This window comes from Aotus nancymaae, unplaced genomic scaffold (genome assembly GCF_030222135.1).
Source record: "Aotus nancymaae isolate 86718 unplaced genomic scaffold, 86718_ANA_hifiasm-v0.15.2.pri h1tg000033l, whole genome shotgun sequence".
Lineage (NCBI taxonomy): Eukaryota > Metazoa > Chordata > Mammalia > Primates > Aotidae > Aotus > Aotus nancymaae.
The window spans coordinates 65,191,802-65,219,113 of NW_026988447.1; the positions used below are offsets into that span (position 1 = coordinate 65,191,802).

Here is a 27,312-nt window from a genome sequence, read left to right on the forward strand (position 1 = left end):
ATTCTACAAGTATTTCTAGTGTATCGCAGCTAACTGGTAGGTAGGTGCTTTTGTAGTTCAACTGGTTTCTGCCTGAGAATACATTACCTTCTGTGCTTGGTCAAATTTTAGATGGCTGTGTGCTAGCTAATACAGCCATCTAAAATAGGATGAAAATAGGAATACTATTTTAATATCTGGCACATATACAAAATGTGAATTGAGTACCTAACTTGTATTTTCTTTACTAGTTTATTGAGGCATATTTTATGTATCATAAAATTTACCCATTTCAGGGCTGGATGCAGTGGCTTACATCTATAATCCCAGCATTTTGGGAGGCTGAGGCAGGTGGATTGCTTGAGCTCAGGAGTTCAAGACCAGCTTGGGCAACATGATGAAACTGCATCTCTATCAAAGTATAAAAAATTAGCTTAGTGTGGTGGCACTAGCCTGTAATCTCAGCTACTTAGGAGGCTGAAGTGGGAGGATCATTTGAGTTTGGGAGGTAGAGATTGCAGTGAGCCAAGATAGCACCACTGCACTTCAGCCTGGATCACAGAATGAGAAAAAAAATTACCCATATTAAGTGCACAACTCACTAATTTTTAGTAAGTTTACTGACTTATGCTGCCATCACCGTAAATCAGTGTTCTCACACAATGTTTTTGAGGTTCATCCATATCATAGATATTTCAAAGGAAGGTTTGCTTCTTCTTATTGCTAAATAGTATTCCTTGTGGACAGACCGCTTTTGACTTTCCATTTACCAGTTGATGGATGTTTTTGTGTTGTTTCAATTTTTGGCTATTATGAATAATACTGCTATGAACATTCATGTGCAGTTCTTTGTGTGGACATGTATTTTTATTTCTCTTGGGAGTAGATATCTAGGAGTGTAATTGCCGGCTCACATGGTAAATTTATACTTTAAAAATTCTGCTAAGCTGTTTTTCCAAAGTTACTGCACCGTTTTACATTTCTGCTGGCAATGAATGAAACTTCCTGTTTTTCTACATTTTTGCCAACACTTGCTACTGCTTTTTAAAAAGTTATAGCCCTTCCAGTGGGTGTTGAAGTAGCATATTATTGTAGTTTTAATTTGCATTTTCCTAATGACCAATGATGTTGAGCATCTTTCTATGGGCTTATTATTTAGGCTAAACTTTTAGGGTTTTTCACCAGTAGATGCTATTTTACTTTCTGGCAATCTTTGTACTTTGTATTTTTTCTACTTTTGAATCTACTGTTTAGCCAACAAGTTGGCAGAGATTAGATAAAAAAGATAAAGGCAGGGTGCAGTGGCTCGTGCCTGTAATCCTAGCACTTTGGGAGGGAGAGGTGGCAGAATTGCCTGAGCCCATGAGTTCTAAACCAGTCTGGGAAAAACAGGGAGACCTCATCTCTAAAAAGATTTTTTTAAAAACTTACTGATCATGGTTGCATGTGCCTGTATTGTCAGTCCCAGCTACTTGAGAGGCTGAGGCAGGAGGATTGCTTGAGCCCAGGAAGCAGAGGTTGCATTGAGCTGAGATCGTGCCACTGCCCTCCACCTGGGCAAGAGAGTGAGAATGAGACCCTATCTCCAAAAAGGAAAAAAAAAGACATGGAGATTGGGTCTAGGTAGTTTAGTGTATGTATACCCATTTAAGTATTTGCCAGAGTATGGTATTTTATTTCTTTGTTTTCATGGTCTGAAGCCCTGTTAAGCCTTTTTTTTGGTAAAAACTGTAGTGAGGCTAACAAGTAGACCTTTGGATGCTTTCATTCCACCAAACATCATGTACATTTTCATTCTCTTGCTCAGGGACAGGGAGTTGCCCTACTCTTTTGTTTTCCTGTGACTATCTAGGAAATGGGTAATATGCAGAGGTTTTTTTTGGCTCTATTAATCTCATAAACTGTAGATGAAGTTTTCATTTAAATGATATCACTTAAGAAATAATTATGTTACTCATCATAGTTCCAAGTATTTGAGTAAAGAAGGGAAGTGAAAAGTAATTTGTGATGTAGTCACAGGGTTTTACTTTGTGAAGTATGGGCCTATTTAGAGCAAGGCCAGGTTGTTTATTACTTAAGAAAGAACATACCAAATTGGGTTCTTGTGTTTTTAGATTACTTGTTGGTTACAAATGTGACATTTAGAAAGCTGTTTGCTTAACAAATACTTGTGAGATTTATTTGTGCTGCAGGCTAACATTTCTGAAATCTGGTGGGAAGTACTGAATACTGAATTTTTATTCTTAGCCTTTTTTTGGTGTACTTTTTGATTTCTTTTGTCGTATTGAACATGATTCAGTAAAATAAATTAGAATAGGAAAAGACAGATTATTGTTTGAGTGATTAAGAAGTGAGATTTTAAATAGCTGTATACATGGTTATGTTTGTCTAAGATTCATGCTTTTATTCATCAAGGAATATTTATTGAGCATCTTCTCTGCTAGGCATTGTCCTAGGCTTTGGGGCTTATAGTGATGAATAAAACAAGTAAGTTTCTGTTCTCATGATTCTAGTTAGGAAGAAGAAGAAAGCTTAGACAGTAAGTAAACACACAAAGAAAAGATAATTTCTGGTATTGATGATGGCTCTGAAAATAATTAAATAGAATGGTACACAAAGAACTTAAGTTGGAATATTTTAGGCTGCTTATAACAGAAAACTTCACTCATACTGGTTTAAATAGTAAGAAAGTAGGCTGGGCACCAGACATGATTGGATCTATAGCTTGAGAATTTCATCAAGAATCTTCTTCCTTCTGTCTCTCTACTCTGCTATCTTCAATAAAAATATCCTATGGTTTGTTCCCCTCCTAAATGAAAGATACCTACAAGAGTGGACCCAACATCTCAAGGAAGGAGGACTCTCTTTTAGGAGCTAAGAATCCTTTCTCAGAAGTTACCCAAACCAGACCAAAACTGGCAGGGCAATACATTTACCATGATGGCATTAGATTAGCTGTAGAACTGGAGAGTTACATACTCTGACCACCGTAGAGAGTGGCTGTTGGGGCACCCAGGTCAGCTTGCCAAAAAATGCCTGTATGTCAGTAACTGCTCTGTAACCCACGAACAAAAGGGTGGTACTGATTAGAGTAGATGACAAGTGAAACTTGCAAAGTAGGAATAAAAGTTATTAAATGTAGCTATAACTTTGTTATTTATTTTTTAGGATTTCAGCATAGTCAGAGTTTCTGTATTACACTTTTATGGTTTTTTTTCCAGATTTTTCATGTGCTAAATAACTGAAATTAGAATCCTAGAATTTTTTAAATGAAATGAATTTTAGTGTTTGTCTTTTTAAACCTATTCACTTTTTATGTATTCATTGGATAAATTCATTTCACATCATCCATTGATGAGTGAAGTTACCAATTTATGTAGGACTTCAGGAGTCCTGATTAAAGGTCCTTGAGTTGGAATATTTTTTTCTTTTGAGATGGAGATTCACTCTTTCGCCAGGCTGGAGTGCAATCTCACCTCACTGCAACCTCCGCCTCCTGGGTTCCAGTGGTTCTTCTGCCTCAGTCTCCTAAGTAGCTGGGACTACAGGCATGTAAGATGGAAATGTTTTTAGCCATTTATATGTTTTTACACTTTTGAGATTTGGAGGACTTCCTTTCTTTTCTCAATAAAAGTAGATATGAGACTGGGTGCAGTGGCTCATGCCTATAATCCCAGCACTTTGGGAGGCCAAGGCGGAAGAATCATTTGAGACCATGAGTTTGAGACCATGATGTTCAGTAAATGTTTGTTGAGTGAAATCCTTTATAGCTAGAATATCCATGTTTAAGACTAATTTTAAAGTGCCATTAATTATGTTAAGTAAAAATGCTGTATTTTATTTTTATTTATTTATTTTTTTGAGACAGAGTCTTGTTCTGTCACCCAGGCTAGAGTGCAGTGGCACGATCTTGGCTCTCTGTAACCTCCACCTCCTGGGTTCATGCAATTCTCCTGCCTCAGCATCCCAAGTAGCTGAGATTACAGGCACATACCAGCATGCCTGGCTAATTTTTGTATTTTTAGTAGAGACAGGGTTTTGCCGCATTGGCCAGGCTGGTTTCAAACTCCTAACATCAAATGATCTGCCCATCTCAGCCTCCCAGAGTGCTGGAATTATAGGAGTGAGCCATTGCGTCCAGCCAAAATGCTACATTTTAAATTGGCACTTGCTTTACATTTTATTCATCTAGTCATTTACTTATCCAACCAGTATTTATTGGGTATCTACTATATGTCAGGCATATTATGCAGAGATAAGAAACGTTTCATCCCAGTTCTTAGGGAGCTTAAGAATTCAAAGGACGACTAGGTAAAGAGTTGATTATGACAGAGTGGATTTGCTTGAGGTACCCCACTGTACCTAGAGTGAGACCATTAATCCAGCCTTCGGTCACCAACAGATAAGGCCACCTAGAGAGGTTCCAGTGTAGATTAGCCTGGGAAATGAGAGGTGGGGCGACAGAGAGGACGATGCTCAACAGCAGCATCAGGGTAAGACATTGCTTGGTGTCTATAGAAAACAATGAACAGCTTCTTATTAATGTATATCAAGTTTGGAAATGGCGGTGGGAGAGAGAGAGAGAGAAGGCTAGACAGTGAATCAAGGGCTAGACATATGTGCTTGGACTGGGAGAAACCAAAGGATTTTTGAGCTTCATGGTCAGATTTGTGGAGTCAATACTGGAGGCAGGAAAATAATTAGGAGGTTGCTACGTTGGTGTTAGCAAGAGATTATAGGACCCCCAATGGCAAGAACGTGAGACGATTTATTTGAGATCTATCCGAGGTTAACTCTGCAAGTTTTGGTGAACTGTGGGATTGGTGGGTAAGGAAGAGGAGAGAGTCAAGGATGACTCTCACTTAGGTTTTTAACAAAGGCTTTGTGTGGATAGCGTAATGCAGTTTCAGAGTTCTTTTATAGCTTCAGAGTTACGTGATCAAAACATAGACAAGAAACTCTACTCTCTAGAGAGACTATGGGAAGTTACAAATGGTAAGGATAAACTATGTACAGTATCATTGGATAGACTAGCTTTTTTTCTGTTTGTTTTAAATGGGACAGAGTCTTGCTATATTTCCTAGGTTAGTCTTGAACTCCTGGGCTCAGGCGATCCTCCTGCTTCAGTCTCCCTAGGAGCTGGGATTACAGGAGTGAGCCACAGCACCAGACTCTCATTGGATAGTTTTTAAAATGCATTATCAAACATAAATCTCACAAAGCCATAGTGTTCAAAGATTTCCTCTAAAAACACAGCAAAGGGCAATAACTAAGGTAATATGTAACAACTGGAGTTAGATATAAATAACTTTTACAGTTCTCTTTAGTATGTGCTTTGATTCATAGTAATCAGAATTTTTTTTTTTTTTTGAGACGGAGTTTCGCTCTTCTTACCCAGGCTGGAGTGCAATGGCACGATCTCGGCTTACCGCAACCTCCGCCTCCTGGGTTCAGGCAATTCTCCTGCCTCAGCCTCCTGAGTAGCTGGGATTACAGGCACGCGCCACCATGCCCAGCTAATTTTTTGTATTAGTAGAGACAGGGTTTCACCATGTTGACCAGGATGGTCTCGATCTCTTGACCTCGTGATCCACCCGCCTCGGCCTCCCAAAGTGCTGGGATTACAGGCTTGAGCCACCGCGCCCAGCCAGTAATTAGAATTTTTAAACCATTAATGCAGTCATGGCAAGTTTTTTTCCTTACTGTTTTTGTAAAATAAAACAGATTAAAACGTTTTCAAAACAGTATAATTGAGATTGAATTTATTGGAAGCAAATACAGTTTTCTGGGGAGAAAAATCTTAAAAATGACACATAAATATTTGAACTAACAAAATGCATCTTATTGGCATAGGACTAATTATTTTTCAGTGATACATGTAAATTAAAGTCCCACTTTGTTTTGTATAAGCTAAGTCACGCCTGACTGAGTACCGGCTGCATGACTTTGTGCTCATGTTACCCCAGGCCCTGAAGGGCTTTGCATGTTATTGGGGCCCTCTAGATGAATTGGTTATGGCCTTTGTCTAAAGTCCAAGTGGGAATCACCAGAATGTCTTAACTTTTGGCATAAAAGAGTCTTCAGATTATACAAACCCCAGCTAGCCACAGGATCCAGCAGGAATAGGATAGGGGAAGGCTCCTTATATGCGGATGAAGACTTATTTTTCTGTATTCCTTGACCTTCCTTTTTCCCGCTTTCTGCAAGCAGAGGAAAAAAATTTGCTGTAGCAACAGACATATAACTCAGTCCTCTTTTTTTCCTGCTATGTAGGTGTAGGTACATCTTTCTCGTTAACTCTCCTAATACAAAGAGGTATTTTTCTTCCTGGGAAGTAGCAGGGTAGTTTTTGATCTATTTTAGCCCTGAGGTGAACAGCTTCTTTCTGAGATCTTGTCAGAGAGAATCTCCAGGGAAGCACAGAGTTAAATGTACACCACCATTGTTATTTCTCTCCTCCCAGGGTTTGTGTTTACAAAGGGATTTTGTGTAATTATGATTTTCCATAGACTCTTCTGATAGTTTGTGGTCGCTGACAGTGCATTGTATCTGAAAAAGAAGTGAGCTTTCAAGAAATCTTGAGGCCATGTTATTTTTTAACAGTAGATGCTAGGTTAAAGTGAAGGTGATAAATGGTGGCATGTTCTCATGCTTCTTTTATTTTTAAAACCTAGTGAATTCTAGAGCCGAATCTTTTTTTCCCATGGCCTTCAGCATTACTCTTGGACTGCCCTTTTTTTTTTCTTTTTTTATTTTAAGAAGGAGTTTTGCTCATATTGCCCAGGCTGGAGTACACTGGCAAGATCTCAGTTCACTGCAACTTCCACTTCCTGGGTTCAAGCAATTCTTTTGCCTCAGCCTCCCGAGTAGCTGGGATTACAGGCATGTGCCACCACGCCTGGCTAATTTTTGTATTTTTGGTAGAGATGGGGTCTCTCCGTGTTGGTCAGGCTGATCTCGAACTCCTGACCGCAGGTGATCGGCCCACCTTGGCCTCCTGAAGTGCTGGGATTACAGGTGTGAGCCACCACCTGGGCGGACTGCCTTTTTAATTGAATTCCTCCCTACCCCCATTCAGTTGCTTGTGTCTCCTTGCATCATAGTATGTGATCCACACCTAGGTGCTTAAACCTACCTCCTATTCTCCCAAGTCTCTTTGGCTTAGGGACCATCTCTTCTCTTTTCTCCTTCCCTATTTCTTTCCACAAGTGGGTATTAGGAAGGAAGTCTTGTACTGTTTTTTTTAGCTGGCAGTTTTGTAGAAGGATACCTGGTTTTATTAATAAAGCTGGTATGGAAATCACTTCAGCGTGCAGTTGCTGCAGATGACAAACAGGAACTGAACCTGAGCTAGAAGATATCTGTAACAAGCTTTGTTACTGACTAACTCACATGTGATTCCTCTTTTGCCTTGCATTCCCTCCACATCATAAGTGATTTGTTTTCTCATTGTCTCCTACATGAGGGTTGTGACCTCTCACTGAGGGTGGAGCCTCTGTGTCTGTGCAGTCCATGCATGCCCCAACAGGCATCTGTGTGTTTGTTGAAGGAGTAATGCTAACCAGGTGGGTCCTTTTCAGCAGACATTCATTGCCATTAGCCAAAGGCAGTAATGTGGTTACTCTTCTAGTTGTGGCTAGAAATCCGTAAAGACAACAAATGCCCAAAAGCAGGAACAGCCTCAGTTACTGATCCTACAGCCGCAAGAATAGTTTATGCAGCTGGACATATGGCACATTCCTTGTTGTGATAACGATTTTCAGGTACAAGTAGGTAACAAAAGTACATTTTATGATTTGCTCAGATAAGCTTTTGGAAGAGAAAGGGGAGTGTTTTCAGCCTGCAAAAAGTGGCTGATTATGCTGCCTGTTGAGTACAGTGAGGGGCAAGAAGATGTATCTATCTGTATTGGCACTAGAACTTCCACAGCAGTGTCTCGTGTAACATCCCTCTTGTTCTTTTGTGTTTTAGGTGAGATGAGTGAAAGCCGAGCAAAGAGAGTTAGAATAAAAGAGGTAGATGGCTGGACCCTGAGGATGCTAATTGATTATGTTTACACTGCAGAAATTCAGGTTACAGAAGAAAATGTACAGGTAAGAGTAAATACTTTACACCATTTAGCTCTTTATGCGTACAGTTTTTTAAATAAAAAAAAAGCGTACCCACACAGTATACATTTTGCACCAAAATAATAGGATTCATTGTTAAAATTGTATCTCTAAAAAATATTTGGAATGATTACATCTTTTTAGTAATGTTTTTGAGTTCAGTATCTTTTATATTCTTTAAGTTCTAAGATACACATCCTTTAGTCCTCTGAAAGATGCTTGTTCTTTCATGGAAACAGTGTCATATTCTTTTATAACTGTTGATTGATGCTGCCCACAATTTTTCTTTATTCTTTTGAAGGGTATAGTCTACAAAGAATGTTTTTGACTGCCAATATTCTTTATTTCTCTCTCTCTCTCTCTCTTTTTTTTTTTTTTTAGATACGTGATCTTGCTCTGTCACTTAGGGTGGAGTGCAGTGGCATGATTATGGATCATGCAACCTTGACCTCCCAGGCGCAAGTAATCCTCCAGCCACAGCCTCCCAAGTAGCTGGGACTACAAGCGTGTGCCACTACGCCCAGCCAATTTTCTTAATTTTTGTAGAGCGGTCTCACTATGTTGCCCAGGCTGATCTCACACTCCTAGGCTCAAGTGATCCACCCTCCTTAGTCTCCCAGAGTGTTGGGATTATAGGTTTGAACCACCATATGCCCAGTCTATTCTTTCTTTTACTATTTGAGCATCCTCTTTAAGTGATTCTGGAGTTTAGCTAAAAGTTGACATTGCGTCTTATTTTCTATAAAGAACAAATGTTTTATGTGTGTTACATAAATGTTTAAATAATACAGGTGGATGTGAGTAAAAGGTGAAAATCCCTCTTTAAAAAAACTGCCCTTCTCTTTGAACCTACCCCAGTCCACATACATTGATTTGCTCTTCTTCCCTAGAGGGTCACTCTTCTTCCCTAGAGGGTAGCTTCCGTTATCTACCGTAAATCCCTTCAGACCATTTTCCATGCATTGATTCACACAAACATGTACACACAATTTTTTTACATAAGAAATACTATACTTGTTCTGAAACTTGCTTTTTGAACTGAACAGTGTCTTAGAGGTCTTCACACATTAATATTTATGGATCTAACTCATGGTAATCAGCTATATGTATGTATGATTTTTCACCTTTATAAAAACAGTGCAATCTGTGGACATTTTTATATTTGCATCCCAAAATTTTATAAGCTGGATTCCTCTAAATGGAATTGGTGAATCAAAGAGTGAGTATATATTAATTTTTTGATAGCAATGCCAAAGTGCCATATGAAAATGTGTGTTTATTTATATTCCTTCCAACAGGGACACTGTGTTTTGAGGACAACAAAAATAACTAGGACTAAATTCTTAGGAAGTAATCTTTACATTCTACTTGTACAAATAGGAAATTGTGGGCCCAATCTTTATCTCTTCTAACTAGTTGAAATATGCTACAAAATGAATTCAGAGACTGAAATCTTTGTACTTTAACTTGTTAAGACGTGCTATCGATTGTTCCATGTGAAATATGGGCAGTAGTAAGGCTTCCTGGTCATCTTTCCCAGATGGCCTCATTAGCCTTTGCTTGGAAGTTCCAGTTATGAGGTAAGGCATTTGAAAAACCTTGGTCAGTATTGGGGTTGTTTCTCAATGTGTGTATCAGATGCTAGAAGAACATTATTTTAACGTGGGAGAAAGTATTTGGTATATGTCATGAGGTCACTGTACTAATACGTCATCTTATTCTGGTCTTTTAGGTATGTTTAGACTATTTGTTAATTCTGGGGCATTATTTTCAACAGGAGTTTATCTTGGTTTCTTTTGTTCATTCTCTTTATTCATTTTAGAGCGTGGACCTCATTATGCCCTTATAGTTGACTTTCAACAAATGAATTACAGATTTCTTTGATTCACATAATGGGTCACATGGGAGAAAATTGAGAAAAAATCATTTAGGTCTTAGAGACTAAACTGTGTGAATTCAGCCCTGAATGCTGTTTGTAGTAGTTGTGGTGGTGGGGACATTGGCCTATTAGGAACTAGGAGAATGCCTCTCACGTTTCTTTTAATAACTATCATATTCTAGTCCTGAAATATTAGTCATCACAGACAGCCTTTCAGAAAACTTCTGCCATGCTAATTTGCCTCTTGGGTATATTACTTAGCTTTTAGAATATGCAGGAACACATTCTAAGAGATACATTTGGCAGACTTATTAAATGCTTAACATTTGTATAGTTTTTGTTTGTTTGTTTTCAAGAGTGGGAGGGATGTCTCTTTAGCATAGGGGTATCCTGGTATGTAAAGCTTTCTTTTATTTTCCATTGAAAAATATTTGTTTTGGAAAAGGCAGTTTAGAAATAAATTTGATTAAAATTAGCTACTTTTTCGATAACAGGTGTTTTTCAATGAAATATAAAATAAGACTATATATATCAAGATACACCAAACTCTTCTATTTTTTTTTTGGTCTATCTATACTTTGTTGAATCTTTCTTGTAAAGTACTGTCCACCTTAAAGAAGCAGTATGGTGGAGGTGTCTAGTGTTATTCATGTTAAGCTGAAGTTTTAAGTGGCCCTAACTGCAAACCATGCTCTGAGTTTATATGCCCTGAAGCTGCTGACAGTGGGAACAGAACTTTGAATTCATGTTTCTTGTTGGTGGTATATTTTTCTCACTAGACCTAGACTCAAATCTTTCCAGGTGACCTCTCTTTTGTAAGTTTCTGTTTTAGCAATAAAGTACAATCTTGGGCTAGAAAGTATCTTTGGGATTGCACGATTTGATGTAGAATCATTGTGCCATAGAACGCTGAGGTACAGCCTTTTGTTGGCAGTCAGTTGGTGACAGAACAGGGCTATAATCCTGGTTTCCCAGATTCCTAAGGTAGGGTCTCTTCCGTGATACCATATGGTATCCTTATTACACTAATTTTAAGCAATATAATAGATATTTGAGGTGAAGGTTGTTAACCTGGAGTCAGAATGAGGGCATGAGTAATTTAAAAAATTAACTCCAAAGAAGAGACTACTGTTATTATAGTCCCTTCTGATTTATACAAGCAGTAGGGCTTTAATTCTTGTCCATTCCAGATTTCCCAGTTTTTTGTGTGTTTGCCTGTGCTGCTGCTGTTGTTTCTTTGTTTGTTTAGGTTTTCAAACTTTGGTTTCAAGTTTGGATACTTGGTTTTATTTATGGCAAAGTTGGGGGATAATTTGAGCTAAATGAATTTACAGGGTTTTTTTTAAAGGGAGATAAAAGGAGAACCAGTATTTTACCTATGACTACACTTGTAATTCAGCTTTTTTTGTTGTTGTTGCTGTTGGGTGAATTAAAATTTAACTTGTGTCCAGAGCTTCAAAGTAAACTTTATGAACTGTGTAAATCTAGGAAATAGAGAAAATACAGCCCAAGGCTATTGAAAAGTACGCTCTTAGACATTTGGTGGTTATGGGCACCTTTGAGAATCTGATGAAAAACTGTGGACCCTTTCCTCAGGAAAGGGCACATTAGCTTATCTACACAAAGTTTTGCATACATTTTCAATACACTTTCAGATAATTTGTGTACCTTACTGCTTGCCCCACCTCCTACTTTTAAGAATACTTGGCTTTATTTTTAAATTTTTAAATCTTTTTATTTTATTGAGACAGAGTCTTGCTCTGTTGCCCCAGGCTATCGTACAGTGGCATGATCTTGGCTAACTGCAACCTCCGCTTCCTAGGTTCAAACAGTTCTCCCACCTCAGCCTCCCAAGTAGCTGGGACTACAGTCACGCACCACCATGCCCAGCTAATTTTTGTATTTTTAGTAGAGATGGGGTTTCCCCATGTTGGCCAGACTAGTCTTGAACTCCTGACCTCAAGCAATCTGCCCACCTTGGCCTCCCCAAGTGCTGGGATTATAGGTATGAGCCACTGCTCTCAGCCAAGAATACTTGGCTTTAGATATAAAAAATGTAAATATGTAAGTGTGTGTGTGTTTCTGTCTGTGTGTGTGTATGTGTGTGTGTATAAAGGATTTTCACATGGGTATATCTCCAGCTATATGCTAGGCATTTTACATGTACCTCATTTGATATTTTTGCCTCCATATAAGGTAGATATTACCCTAATCTTGTGATTGAAGACATAGGCTTAAGAAGTTTAACTAATTTGTTCAACATCACATGGCAGCTATTAAATTGTCATTAACTAGTATTGCTTATAAAGAATTTATAAATTCAAAAATGTAAATGTCTTTATAACTGAAATTTTTTTTCATGATCCAAAAATTATTCAAAATATATGTGACATCATTAGATATATCAGTTAATACTTTTGGAGAATCCTAAAGGATCTTGAATTTCTTAAAGCATTTACTTCATTGCTAAATTTGTAGTTTTGTTATATGAGTTTGACTGCTCAGCTTTTGGGTATTTGGTTGGGTTGCTAAAAGAAGGTAAGAGTTTTTCACTTGACGTAAGTGTTGAAACAAAGGTGATGATGTTAATAAACAGTGCCCATGAAAGTAACTGCTCTCATTCCTAAACTGATATTGTGAGTATTCATTTACAGATTCTATGTTATAACTTTGTCATCTAGAAGAAATTGAGAAACATCTGATCATTTTGATTGGATGGGTTTTTAAAAGTTCATGAAACATGTGTTGGATGAATTGGAATTATTTGAGACAGTAAAATAAAACAATTTAAATGAGAGTTTTTCAAGGGATATCTAAAATCAATTATTACTAATAGACTAAATGTTTAACACAATTTCAGTATAGTAGAAAATTCAACATAGTGTGTCCATTTTATTGGTGGCGTAGGGCAGGTTGTTTTTATTTTGCTTCACACCAGAGCTACTAGGAGTATGCTGTATAGACAGTGTTTTACTCTGCATGTTCCCAAAAGAGGGACATCACACGGGGGGCTGACATGGTACCAGGCCTGTTGACATAGTTGAAAAGGTTTTAAGTTGGCTTAATCATTAAAATGCCTGTCAAAGTAGAGAAATCACCAAAACAGAATACATGTGTACCCTAAATATTTTAACCTGAAACACGTAGTTTTAGAATTGTATGCCAATCTTTGTTTGTAAAACTACGTATGATCAGTTGTTTTGAGAGCCTCATGTCCTTTTTTGCAAAAACTACACCGTAATCATGCACCAACTATAATTTTCAGGCTTTTTTTTTTTATTTTAGTGCAGCAAGAAATGAGATACTTGAAAAGAAATCTCAGTGCAAAATCTTCTTTGAATTATACAGTTTCTCTTTCATTCCTCCCATGTCTAATTGGATTGAAAACATTTAATTTTTTTTCCAGTAACACATTGATCAAGCCACTCCAAAGCAGCCAACTTAGTTTTCGTAGAAAGAGCTCTTTTTACATTCATATTTCATTGAATTCATTTACCTAAATTATGTAGTTTCAATAAGTGCAAGTGTCATAAACAGATGTGGGAGCAAATCCAACATGTATGAGTTGGTAAAATGCATCCCAGCTGGAGGAACAGACATGTGCAAGCACAGTAGAGTGTTCTTACTGATGGCATGGAGAGAGTTGGTTCATCAGCTGAGTAGGTAAAGTGGAGGTTGGTGAAGAGTGCTTTTGCTGTGTGTATGTCTATATTGTGTGGAAAAACATTTAAATGAAATTCCCATTAGGTGGAGATTTGGTTCTAAAAATGGATGTTTAAGACAACCTATCAGTTAAACAGACATTGATGGAGTATCTGATAAGTACTCAGTCCTGGTGCTACAAAAAAAAATGAACAGGGAAAAATGCCTAATAAATGAGTATATACTTAGACTGGGTTTGGATCTTGGCTTTGCTATTTAAATGCCATGTGATCTTGTCCAAGTTGCTTAACCTCTCTGACCCTTATTTCGTTGTGTATAAAAGGTGGATAATGCAATTCTTTCTTATCTAAGAGCTGTGGAACATCAGTCATTAGATAACTTGTTTTCGTAGAAGTGAAATGTGCTGGGATGTCACTAAAAGCCCGATTGACATTGGGACTTGAGCCAGAGATGAATGGGGCTAGGAGTAGGAGTACTGACCTGAGGGAACAAGCACTCAACGAGTATTTTTTTGTGTGTGTGGTTTTTTTTTTGTTATTGTTGTTTTTGTTTTGTTTATGGCATTTTTAAAAAGTAAATTTTAAACTGAGGGTAGGCTAGGCATCAGTGGCTCATGCCTGTAATCCCAGCACTTTGGGAGGGAGGCCAAAGGGGGCAGATCACCTGAGCTCAGGAGTTCAAGACCAGCCTGCCCAACATAGTGAAACTCATCTCTACCAAAAATACAAAAATTAGCCAGGTGAGGTGGTACGCACTTGTGGTCTCAGCTACTCGGGAGGCTGAGGCAGGAGAATCACTTGAACCAGGTGAGTAGACATTGCAGTGAACCAAGATTGTGCCACTGCACTCCAGCCTGGTCAGCAGAGTGAGATTCCATCTCAAAATAGCAACAACAAAAAACTGAGGGTAGCTTGCAATCCAAACTGAAATGTTTAGATGTGAGTTACAAATTCAGATCTGAATGCAGTGCTGCAGAGATCCTGGCAACAGGACTTTCGTGGTATTGGTAGTGGTGATGGCATCTACTATCAGGCTGACAGCAGTGCCTTTATCCAGGAAGAGCTGCCCTGGGTGAACACTCAATCCTGCAGCTCTTAAGTTTCTGGCTTGTCTAGAAAGAGACTTGGTAAGGGCTGAGCAATTGTAACGACCGCAACCAAGTAAGTTTGAGATTGTGGAGGGTCTGTATTCCCATAGGAAACTGGGTAGCAAACCCAGGATCTGGGGCTTGTTATGTGGGGCATTAGGACTCACACTGTGGTTTGGCAAGTATGAGGGTACTTGGGGAGCACACCACATTTAGGGCAGCAAGATTAACGCCAGTTTGTAAACACTGATTAGGTGCCCAGTAAGCTTTGTGCTATCGGTCAGGATTAGTTTAGGATTGAATTGAACTATACTTGGAAGATGTAAGAATTTTAAGATCTGTAGCTGGATCAGGCCAGATCAGGTAAGGATGAAGAGCCACTTTACTGCTTTGTATACATGGCTTGCCCTTTCCCTTCCTTATATCTAAGCTGTTGAGCTTGCCTCTTTTTTTCACTGCTGGTATTGATCCTGATGAATTCCATCTTTCAGTCAATAGTTTATTAAATATTTATGGGGTATCTGTTCTGTGCCAGACACTGTTCCAGCCATTGGCATTACAATGTCCAGCAGGACAGATGAGGTCCTTATCTTGAAAGGCTTTACATTGTAGAGGAGGGATAGGGACGAGACAAATAATATACCCACAGATGGAGAAACAGGTGAATTTTACATTATCATTCTCTGGGGAGGAGTCATTTGAGCAGAGACATGAGTGAAGAGAAGGGAGTGATATAAAAGTAACATTCCTAGCAGAAAGAGCAAAGGACATGAGATGCAAATAAACTTGGCATGTTTTATAGGCCAGAAAGAAAAGGATGATTATTATTTGAGCAGAGTAAAATGAGAGAGTGGAGAAGATGAGATTAGAAAGGTCGATAGGGCCAGATAAAGCAGGGTTTGTAGACTATGATAAGGAGTTTTGATTTTGTTCCAGTTGTAGTTTGGGCAGAGAATTTATTTTTTAGATAGATTCTTCCCCTTTCCCATCTGCTGTGTGGAGGTTGAACTGTGGGGGCAGTAGAAGAAGTTGGAGGCCCTTTAGATACATGTTGGGATAGGCTAAGTGAGAGACTGGTTGCTTGGACCTGGGTTGTTGGCCTGAGATAGTGAACAATAGATTTGGGAGATATTTGGAGGTAGGGCCAATGCAATTTACTAATGGATTTGCATGATGGGATGGAGGAAGAATGATCAAGAATGGCTCCTGAGTTTTTGGCCTGAGCAACTGGGTAGATTATGGTGCTGTTGTCTGAGATGGTGAAGACATGGAATGGGGACACATTTTTGGGGTGTTAGGAATTGTTGGTTCTATTTTGGTTAACTTTTACCAGTTGGACTTATAAGTGGAGATGCTGAGTAGGTTGGTTCTGTGATGGGAGGGGTCAGGTTGGAGAGGTAGATTTGGCATATTGGTGGCATATTGAAGTGGATTAGGTTGCTTTGAGAGGTAGTGTAGATAGAGAAAGCAAGCAAGCCAAAGACATACTCTGGGGCATTCCAGATTTTAGATGAGCAGATGAGGGAGATGGAGTAGCTGGTGACATAAGAGGAAAACCAAGTGTGTGTGGTGTGACAGAATGCTAGTTCTAGAGAAGAAAGTGCTTCAAGGAGAAGGTGTTTGGTTGTGTCAGATGTTCCTGATAGGTCAGGAAAGTGAATTGAGCCTTATCAGTGTAGGTGCCTGAGACAGTCTCATTTTATGCCTATTAATCTGGTGTCTGATTAGTGTTTATTTTACTCAGAAATGTTCCAATGTGGATGATAAATTATATGGTCACACTGGTCATTAGTGACCTTGGAAAAAGCTGTTTAGATGTGATGATAAGAATGAAAACTGGTTTGGAGTTGACTGAGAATAAGTGGACTCAGTACAGACAGTTCCTTCAATACTTTTTGCTATGAATGGGGAGAGAATGTGCTGGCTGAAGGGGATGATGAATTTAAGGGTGTTGTTTTGTTTCATTTTGTTTTTTGATGGGTAATATTTTAAGGCATGTTTATATGTTAATTAGAATAACCTAGTAGAAAAGTGAAAGTTGATGTGACAAAGGGGAGAAAGAAAGAAGGGGTATAATTGCAAAAGTGAGAGAGATTGGCATCTGAAACAAAATGAAGGGGTTTATCTTAGATGGGAGCAGGAAAACTTCTCCGATTGTTAACCAGGGGGAAGGCAGACTGTGTTGTCAGATACAAGTTAGTGGCTTGGATGGTGGAAAGGTAGGTATTTTATCAGCTTGTATATAATTATAAAGGCTGTGGCAGGTAATCAGACAAAAGGAAAATGACGAAAAGGGATGCTGGAGATTAGAGCTAAAGATGTTAAATCCTTGTCTTGTAAAGGATGAAGGTGAATTTACTAGTGAAGTGTAGTCGAATCGTCAGGCCATGTTGGGTGATTTGCAGTCATAAATATCAGGTAGAATGGTTGTATGTTTTTCTTCAGCCACGTTAAACCACTTATACTTAGGTATAAAGATGATGAATGTGTTAGTTAGCTATTGCCACAAAAATGCCACAGAACAAAGTAGCCAAAGCTCAGTGGCTTAATAAAAAATCATTTATAGATTTGCAGATTGGCTGAGGATCAGCTAATCCAGGCTGAGGTTGACTGGGAGATTGGCTTTACTCCATGTTTTAAAAATTATTCTGGAGTAAGAAAGTCTAGAACAAGACTACATGAGTGGGTAGTTGAGAAAGAGTGGAGGAGGAAGAGGTAGTTGGAACTCAGGAAACTGAGATGTTCTATTTGGATATTTATGTTATCAAAAATTGTCAGAAATTGTGGTGGAGAGAATGGTGATTTAGGTTTTAAAAATTCTCTCTCTCTTGTGTGTTTGAATTGTGAGCATGGAGACAGCACTCTGGGGTGATTATAGTACCATACTAAATCTTTGATTTAGAACCACCTGTACCATCTTGGTATATTAGAGGAAGTTGGCCAGGAAAAAAAAAGTCATCTGTAAATGAGTAGGAGTGACTGAGGTGTTGTTAGATAGTCCCAACAAGGAAGGTGAGAGGATATGTGCTTCCAAGGATCGGAGGTTTTTGGAGAAAGGAGAAAGGAAGTAGCACTGTGGAGCTGCATCTCCAGGCCTTATAGCAGCATTTTTGGTTTTCACGTGTGGATGGTGATCAACTAATGAGTCAAGAAATAAACTTAGTAGGTCATTAATAGCATTTAAGAGAAAAATTAGAGGCAAGAGTAGGAAATGCTATTCAAGCCTAAAGTCTATTTCAGAAAATAGCAGATGCTAGCAAGTCTGCATGTTTTGTGAAACTTTGAGTTCTAGATTGTGAGGTAAAAAGTCTTACTATGTAGTGTGGTCAAAAGAATTGGAAAATTTAGCTGTAAGTTACTGGAGTGTGAGAATGAAAAGTTTCATAAATAACAGAGATGTGACTGAATATATGTTATTATGCATAAATACAGTGATTTCTATGTTATTTGTGTATATATTTTATTTTTCTAGACTTTATTTTTAGCATGCCTTTCTAACATGGAAATACCCAATAGATGATTGATAGATGTTGACTGCTTGGATACCAGGAAGACATAGGTACTCAGTGGTAATCCAGAAAGCGTGCTTTGTTTTCTACGCTGGCTCATGGTGCAGCTCCTGGAACAGGGTACAGAGATTCAGATGGACCTGCTTGAGATGGTGAGCAACGAAGGTGATGTCACAACGGGAGTTAGACATTGCTTGTCCAGTCTATTTCTTGGCTTTGCAGGTCTAGAAACTATTTTGTTAGCTCCTTCAGAATTGACCAGACTTTTGGTAAATAACTCAGACTAGCCAAAATCACAACACTAATACATGTACCATAATGATCTTAAACTGATTTTCAGTGAGGTAACAGGTACTATGTTTATCCATGTGTGTCATTCCCAGGATCTAGGTACCTAAATGATAGAATTAGTAATCAGAGTGTCATTTGATGAGCAGGGAATCACAAGGAAAGGCAATTTACTTCAAAGGGATAACAGAGCATCCTATTAAACTGGCATTCCACTGCAAAACATACCTTTCTAGTGATTTGAGTATTGATTACATACTGTGAAATCCAGTATCTCCTTACCTTTCATGGTACTGGGAAAACTCTGACAAATAATTGCTCTTGGGATAACCCATTTCTGAATTTTTTGTAATCTAGTAGTTGTAGTTTTCTGTCTCTAAGCACTTGAGAATGTGCTAAACTCCACTATACGTAGTGGTTCATTGACTCAGAGATTCTCAACTAGAGGGCAGAGGGCCCTGATATTTTTATTCTTTTTTTTCTTTTATTGCATTTTAGGTTTTGGGGTACATGTGAAAAACATGCAAGGTTGTTGCATAGGTGCATACTTGGCAGTGTGATTTGCTGCCTTCTTCCCCTTCGCCTATATGTGGCATTTCTCCCCATGCTATCTCTCCCCGACTCCCCACCCCCTGCTGTCCCCCGATATTTTTATTCTTATTTATCTCCTTATGGAGTTTGAATAATGTGGACCATTTTAAACCTCATGTTAAAAATAATTTCTTCTGACAGGGATTATAACTACATATTCGATTATGTTTTGAGCTTAGTTGCAATCATGTTTCAGACCCACTTCCTCAACACTGCCCTCCATCCATTTTGAGTGGATGAGGATGACCATGTTTCATTTGCAGCCACACATTTAGATGTTGCGAAGTAGCAAGGAGTTCTGTAGAAAGTTCATCTTCAAGATGAACAGAAACATCTACTGAGCAGATTTTCAAAATGTTGTTAATGACTTCGCAAGATAAAATCATTTAAATTACACATATAACGCTGGATATTTACATTAATGTGAAACAACTCAGAACATAAGAAGAAGCCCTTAGGCTGACTCTCTGCTGGTAAACTTCATGGGCCAGTGGATTTTGGCTAATTATTGTATTGAAATTCAGAGCTCAAATCTTGAATTTATTACTGATTTCAAGAATGGCCTTGAGTAAGATATTAACCTTTCTGTTTCTCAGCTATTAAATGAGGCCAATAATGCTTTGCCACTGCATTGAGATGGTGTAAAAATATACCAGTTAAAGCTTGCAAAAATATCTAAATGCTCTATAAGTGTTGAGCAGAAATAAGAGATGGGCAGCAATAAAAGACTTGAGACCAAGAAAAAGAATAACTCATTAAAATTATTTGGGATCATTGGGTAGAAAACGGCTCATATGACTTTTCCTTCCCTCTTTATATTTGTGAATCGGGACAGACTAAAAATGTCCCTAATTTGCTATAGAGTTCTTTCTCTGTTTTGCATTTGAGTTGGCGTGGAGACAACACTCAGGTGATTGTAGTACCATGCTAAATCTTTGATTTAGAATCACCTGTTCCATTGGTTTAACATGTAGTGACTGGAGAAAACGTTATGTATCTCCCAGCAGTATCTGTGGAAGGCTTATTGCTTTTCCATTCGGTTTTCTTTCTCTTATGAGATAGAAGTCCTTTGTGAGTAATAGGGTTTGGCAGATGATGTACTTGGAAAACACAAGTTAAAACTTAAAAAAAAAAAAAAATACATAAATTCCTGAATCAAACCTTCAGGATTAATGATTGTTTATGATATAACCATGGGAACTTATTTAATTTCTAGTACCTAGAAGTCTGTTACATTGGTATTTTATCACTTTACCTGGTTAGTACTAATTTTTTATTATCCAGAGACAAAAGTTTTAATTTACCATTTCAGTTTTGATGTGAATTGTATTTTATTATATTTTAAGTCTGAATTTGGTAATCCTCATAATTTTAAACAAAATATTAGACCAAGTAGAACATCCATTCTCTAGTCTAGTTATTTTTATTCAATAAAAATATAGAATAAACAAAAGTGTATTATTTAAAATTTAATATGGAAACGCCATTAAGGTCAGCTAGTTTAAGAAAACCTATAAACCTTATTATAAGAGCATCTTATAAAACTAAATGGATATGAAACTCAAAGTGCTTTTTTAAAAATTTATTATTTAGAGCAAGGCTAGGTACTCTAGAAGCGTTAGTAATTGAGTTACTTGTGGCTTTGTATTATTAAAATATATAGTCCTTGAAGATGTCTCCACGGTTGAATCATTTTGAGATTCATGGTTTAAGTAGTTTCATGTGGTATATAAAAGGCATTTATCTTGATGAACAAAAAATGACTCCATCCTGATTATGACTGAGCATCTTATAATAGTGTCTTAGTAATTTGAACTAGAATGAGAAAAACAGAAATAAATTAAAGCCCTTGTTAGAAATAAATCCAGTTCAAAGTGAATTTTTTTTTCTTGATTTGTGATGTTTGGAGGTATGGAGGCTGTGTGTGGGATAGCACAGTTGTGTCAGGCTGGTTGTCAGAGTTCAGGGTACATCTCTCCAATCCAGTCCAGCTGGTCACAGTCTAGTGTTGTTAAATTCTGTGTGGTTCTGGCATGTTTGGTTAGAGACCAGCCAAAGGTTTTATAAACCCTAGCATTATTGACATACAGTTTTTAAAAATATTATTACCTCTTGGACCTTAATATTTTAATCTCATTATTAGGTTAGTAAAATTAATGTGCTTCTGGTATTATGGTTTAAATGTATTGTGCCTTTTCTTAGGATATATAATTTATGAAAACTTTATTTCTAGCTTTGTGCAGTGGCAGTATCATAGCGAATGAGGTTTATCCGAGGCACGATTATTGCTAATTGAAAGCTTTATTTCTTGTGAAAATAGAATATAGCTATATCACTAACACTTATGCACAAGCTACTGTTTTAAAATAAGTTTATCAATGCTAGTGTAGAAATTTGGTCACGTAAGTGCATTTTTGGGGGGTTGCTTCTTCTTTTGGATTCTATCAGGTAGGATTATTATTTTCCATTTGAAAATTTATTTGATGGCTTATAAATCCTGTCCATTGACCTCTGGTTAATCTGTTAGTATGGATTTAAAGTACAGTTATCTATCCCTCAGTATCCATGGGAGGTTGGTTTCATGACTTCCCTTGGGTACCAAAATCCAAGCATGCTCTAGTCCCTGACATAAAGTGGCATAGTATTAATATTTACATATAACCCCTGCACATCTTCTTGTATACTTTTTTGTTTTTTGAGATGAAATCTCGCTCTGTCACCCAGGCTGCAATGCAGTGGTACAATCTCAGCTCACTGCAACCTCTGCCTCCTGGGTTCAGACAATTCTCTTGTCCCAGCCTTCCGAGTGCCTGGGATTACAGGTGCCCATCACCATGCCCAGCTGCTTTTTGTATTTTTAGTAGAGTCAGGGTTTCACTGTATTGGCCAGGCTGGTCTTGAACTCCTGACCTCAGGTCATCCACCACCCTTGGCTTCCCAAGGTGTGGGATACAGATGTGAGCCACTAAACTCAGCCCTCCTGTATACTTTAAATCATCTCTAGTTTATGTACTATACCTAATACAGTGTAAATGCTGTGTAAATAATCGTTAATATGGCATCGTTTAGAACATGACGAGAAAAAAATTGTACATACTCAATACAGACGCTCTATTTTTCCTGAATATTTTTGATCTGAGGTTGGTTGAATCCACAGATGACGGAACCCACAGATATGGAGGGTTGACTGTACTTGATTTGTTTTTCCCCTAGTGGGATATAATTTACATACCATAGATCTTAACTGTATAGTTTGCTAAGTTTTAACAAATGTACACACCTATTAACCCACACCCAAATCAAAGTATTGAGCATTTACAGCCTCAAGTCTCTTCCCAATAAATCTTCCACTCCCTTGCCAGGCAACCCCTGATGCGATTTCTGTTATAATAGATTAGTTTTGCCTGTTCTTGAACGTTATGTAAATAGAATCATACAGAATCTATTTTTTTAAGGCTGACTTCTTCCTCATAACGTATCTGTGAGAGTCATCTATGCTGTTGTGTACCTCAGGAGTCATCCCTGTTTATTGATGAGTATTGCATTGTAAGCATTTACTACAGTTTAGCATGTTAATGGATATGTGTCTCTGACTAGAGACAGGATGGGATCCACATCCAGTGCTGCCAACTGTAGGGGTGAAGGATGCAAGGGCAGGAGCCAAGCTGTCATTAAAAAGACCAGTAGAATACTTTCTATACTGTGTCCACTCTGTGTTAAAAATACTTGGTGTAGAAATGTTTAGTAGTTTGTTCTGTTTGTGTCATGTTAACATTGTTTTATTTTCTAAGTTTTCTCAGATCAGAGGAGCTTGTTGTCTATTAAGTTTTTCTAATATGATGATAAGTTAAAGCTGTGTGCCAAGTCCGTGTAATTTTATAATAGGATTGTTTGTTATAGCAAATACTTTAGAAATAGTAGTTATTTTTAAAGCCATTATTGGTCTTTATTATTACTGATTATAACATTTCATCATATGGATTTACCATAATTTACCTTAATTGTTGCCATCTTGTTAGATCTTTAGTTCTGTTTTTCTTTTTTTTTTTTTCCTACTCTTATAAGTAATGCTAAAGTAAAAGTCACATACATATTTTGTTCCATTTTTTTGAACTTTTTCTTGGGGTAGATTTTTGGAAACATAATTCTAGGGTCAAATGTTCTAAATGTTTATTTTTTTTTGGTATCTATTGATCAATGCTGCTTGTTTGTTTTCTAAGAGCTGATTAGTTTACAGTAACAGCAAAAATATGCTAAGGGCCAAGGCTTACTGTACTTTAGTTTGAATATATATTGCCTGAAAACATTTTGTTGTTTGAATTGGGAGGTGCTAGAAAGAAAAGTAAAAACATTTAGTATCATAGTTATAAAATGCTCTCTGATTGTTTTATATTGATTTGATAACTAATGAGGCATCAAATACATTTCTCATTGTTGTATGCTATGTTCCTTCTTTTGCAAATTTTCCCGGATTACATCTTTTATATTGAGAATATTTGATCCAAAAAGGAATCTACCTATATTGTGAATGATCTGGGATAAAACATCATCTTATGAGGGAGAGAGTAAATCTTGCTATTCCACCATCATGGGGTTGAATGTTAAATCCAAGAAAAAAAGCCTTGAGTCAGAGCTGATGTGCTGCATTGTCATTGCCATGCATTGTGTTAAATGGTTAACCGACATTTAATTTTTCAACAACCCTGAAAGGTAGGTGGTGTCTTCATTATTCATTTGGGCCACTGTCAAATAAATTGGACTTTTAAGAGAAACCTTGGGTTAAAAGCAGTGGAAGTAGCAACTGAAAAAAGGATAGTGTAGAGAGAGATGGCTTTCAGTCTGCCTGAGACCGCACTGCCCCCAAATTTCTTCTCTCCAAACTACCTTTGCTTTTCAACTTCATTAATTATAACATTGGAAATTCCACCAATTGCAGTTGTATTCTGCTTAAGAGTCTACCTCTCTTAAAATCATAAAAGCCCCTAGAAGGGATTTATTCTGGAAGATCTTGTGTTATTAGCCATTAATATGAGCTAATAGCAAGACAGGTTTTTGTTTTTGTTTTTTAAACTGCCAGGCATGGGAAGTGTGGGGAGGAGGCAGGCGAAGTTGCATATGGGGTGCAGGAAAGAAGGAGGAAGAAAGTTTCCTTCCTCTTTCTGAGATGTAGGGGGCTGGTCCAGTGCGGAGTTTTGACATAGGAAATGTTTGTCCTTGGCATCCTGCCATCTCTTTATTCACACTTCTACATCTCAAAACCCCACGCCTTGGCCGCAAGACCCAGTGCTCTGCTATGTGCACCCAACCGTGGCTCTCCACTCAGATCTGCTTTTCTTCATCACTTAAGTGTTTCATCTTCTAAACACATCAACCTTGCCTGCCTCCTCCCCCGACTTCTCCCTAAGCTCCACCTCGTGGGATAGCTGCAGCCAGCAGAGTCAAAAACAACAGCAACAACAAAAGCTGTCTTTTCATGCTTGCATGTTTTCTTAGATATCTAGAAGTTTTATATATGAAGCAACCGGACCCCTTGCTAGTCTCTTCCTAATAAACAAACTGCTAATGGCTCAGGATTTAAAAGACATACCACATAAATTATTTCCCCCTGTGGAATAAATGCCCAAGCTGAAAATAAACTAAAGATCCTAATAACCAAGCAGAAGGAGTATACTTGTCTAAGCGAAACATCTTATATGTAATTTGGCTTGTCAAACAATGTGAGGTAGGATGAAAGCATCTTACTTTAAAATGTGCAGCTGGTGTGAGAGTGTCACACGGATGCTCATTGTTTGGCTAGGGTGTCTTCCGTTTCTCTTGCTCTATGTGTCTTGACTAATCAGTAGTGGATTATCCCCCCCAATTCTTTGTTCATTGCAGAAGGCATCTCCACAGTATAAAATGTACAGCCTTTTATTTGTCTCCATTTGTTGGAAATCAGCATATCCAAATAAAAAAGTTTTTTTTTTCCTATTTTACAAAATGACAGCATTTTAAGTTACATTTATTTAATCAGAGGGCTCATGTCCTTCTACTTCATGTTTGTCCAAACACTTAAAGCTGTTGTTGTTCACACAAACAGGAAGAGTAATGTGTAGAGCCTGTTTACTGTTCTACAAAACACTGGCTTGATAATCAAAGGCCTTTCAGACTTAGAACGTGCCAAAGTGAGGCAATCTCAACTGACTGGTGGGTAATAGTTCCTAGAGAATCCACAGTCCATATATAGCTCCCCTTAATTCTTGCTGTATTTGCTAGCATTGTAGAGATCCAGAAAGACATTCCTTTACTTGCTTTTCCCTTTCTTTTAAATAATATTTGACCATTTAAATGGTGCATAGAAAACACACATTTAACAAATACATAAAAATAAATAGAAAACATTCATACCACACCTAATCAGAGAAACCCTATTAACAATTGAGGTATAGCCCTCTAGTGCTGTCTGTTGTTATGTACACATGTGTTTACCCAAAAAAGGGGTCATACTGCATATTCTTTTGGAAACTAGCTTTTTATACTAAATGTATTAGAAACATTTTTCTAAGTCATTAAATATTTGTCTACTATATCTCTTTTAAGAGCTGCAAAATATTCAGTTTTATTGATATTATAGAATTGACTTCATTTTTCTCTTGTTATTGGACATTCTTTTCATTTTTTTATATTTTAAATAGCACTATAATTAATAGTCCTATAGCTAAAACTATACACATTCACAGTTTGTTCCATTGTGTAATATAACAGCTTGGGGTTCTTCTGGAAGTGATCCCAAGGAGCCACGGTCGGTAGATGGAGAACTTGAACTGGAAATGAAGGAAAACCAGTTCATAGGTGCAGTACAGATCTGGCCATTGCTACATGTGACAGGACCTTTAAAAGCCTTATTAAATGTGTCTCAGAACTGTCTTCTAGGAGAGTACAAGGGGGAAGCATTTCTGTTCCTTTGATCTATTCTCTGCTAGTCGAGAGTGGTCCCACAGCATTATTTCCCACATGCTTCCAGATTGTGTGGGTATGATCCCAGTGCATCACTGAAGTCCTAGGATGAGAAGCCAGAGAGAGGTATGGCTGGGGGCTGCGGTGAGGCCTGATTACATTATATCTTCAGAAAGGTGATCAAAGCCTGCTTGGGCCTGGTTGCTGCGGTGGTGGCCTAAGCAGGTAAGGCAGAGAGGATTTGTAGTAGGCTACAAGAAGTGTCTGGTACACATAGATTCCTGGAAACAGAGTCTGTAATTTTGTCTCAAAGAACATGTAGAATTATATCTCTTAAAATACAGATACACATGAGTTTCATAAAATTATCTTCTGGTTGATTCATTTATGAGGTACATATTCTTCTAAGACCTGAGGATATGACAGAGAGTAAAACAGACACGATCCTACTGTCACAGAGCTTTTTGCAGGGAAAGAGACAATAAACATGGGAACAAATACATAAGATCAGTGCTGACAGCAGTAGGTGCTGTGAAGCAAATGAAATGAAGCAGTACTGTTAGTAGTGACTTGAAAGGGACTGAGCCCTTGGTAAGAGCACCAGCGTTCTCATGATTTAGATGGCACACAGATGAATTCAGAATGAAGAGACTCTGGGTTGATGGAATAGAACTAAAGGAGAAAGATGTAGGAAGGAGGGGTGAGGGCCTCTTTACATTCACTGTCTGCTTTACATTTTTCCTAGAGGCAGATGTACCCAAGAGAGATATTTTGGCTTTTGGAGTGTGGCCTTCCTTCAGTATATACTATATTGAATTTAATCACTCTTAGATTCTTAGAAAATATCATTAACATTCAAAATATATAGCAAATTATAATTGCTTCATCTTTGATGTTTTGGAATATACTTCAGGATCATAGAGTACCTTAGGGTTATTTTTAATCAGTCTCAGGGTTAATACTATGCATCACAAATAGATGGAGATTTTCCATTAGAGGGTGGCTGGGGGTTTATTGTATCAATGAAATTCTACTTCATATAAGAAGCTGCACTGTTCATCTGCTCCTTTGCTTTAGAGAGCTCAGAAAATACAGTTTCAAAGACATAAATTTATTCATTGGTCCTTTTAGTTACAATGCCCAAGATATTTTTGTGACCTAAATAGCAAATTAAGAATTCACCTCTTTACATTGCTAGGTGTTTCTTACATTTGTTACCAGTAGTACAATTTATCCACTTCAGTAGAAAATAAGCCATGGGATTATGATAGC

At 37.8% G+C, this 27,312-nt stretch overlaps 1 protein-coding gene and 1 pseudogene across 4 annotated transcripts in view; both read left to right on the forward strand.

The window, feature by feature from the left end:
* LOC135277805 (kelch-like protein 2) overlaps positions 1-27,312 on the forward strand; it is a 118,708-nt gene that overhangs the window by 26,174 nt on the left and 65,222 nt on the right. For all 4 annotated transcript variants that reach the window (XR_010345408.1, XM_064384062.1, XM_064384061.1 and 1 more), the window contains exon 4: positions 7,951-8,072. Coding sequence is in view for 3 of the 4 variants with exons in the window: in XM_064384062.1 (XP_064240132.1) it covers positions 7,951-8,072 (122 nt within the window). In the remaining variant the exon portion in view is untranslated. The remainder of the gene's footprint in view (positions 1-7,950; positions 8,073-27,312) is intronic.
* Positions 21,336-21,466, forward strand: LOC135277904 (U4 spliceosomal RNA; annotated as a pseudogene).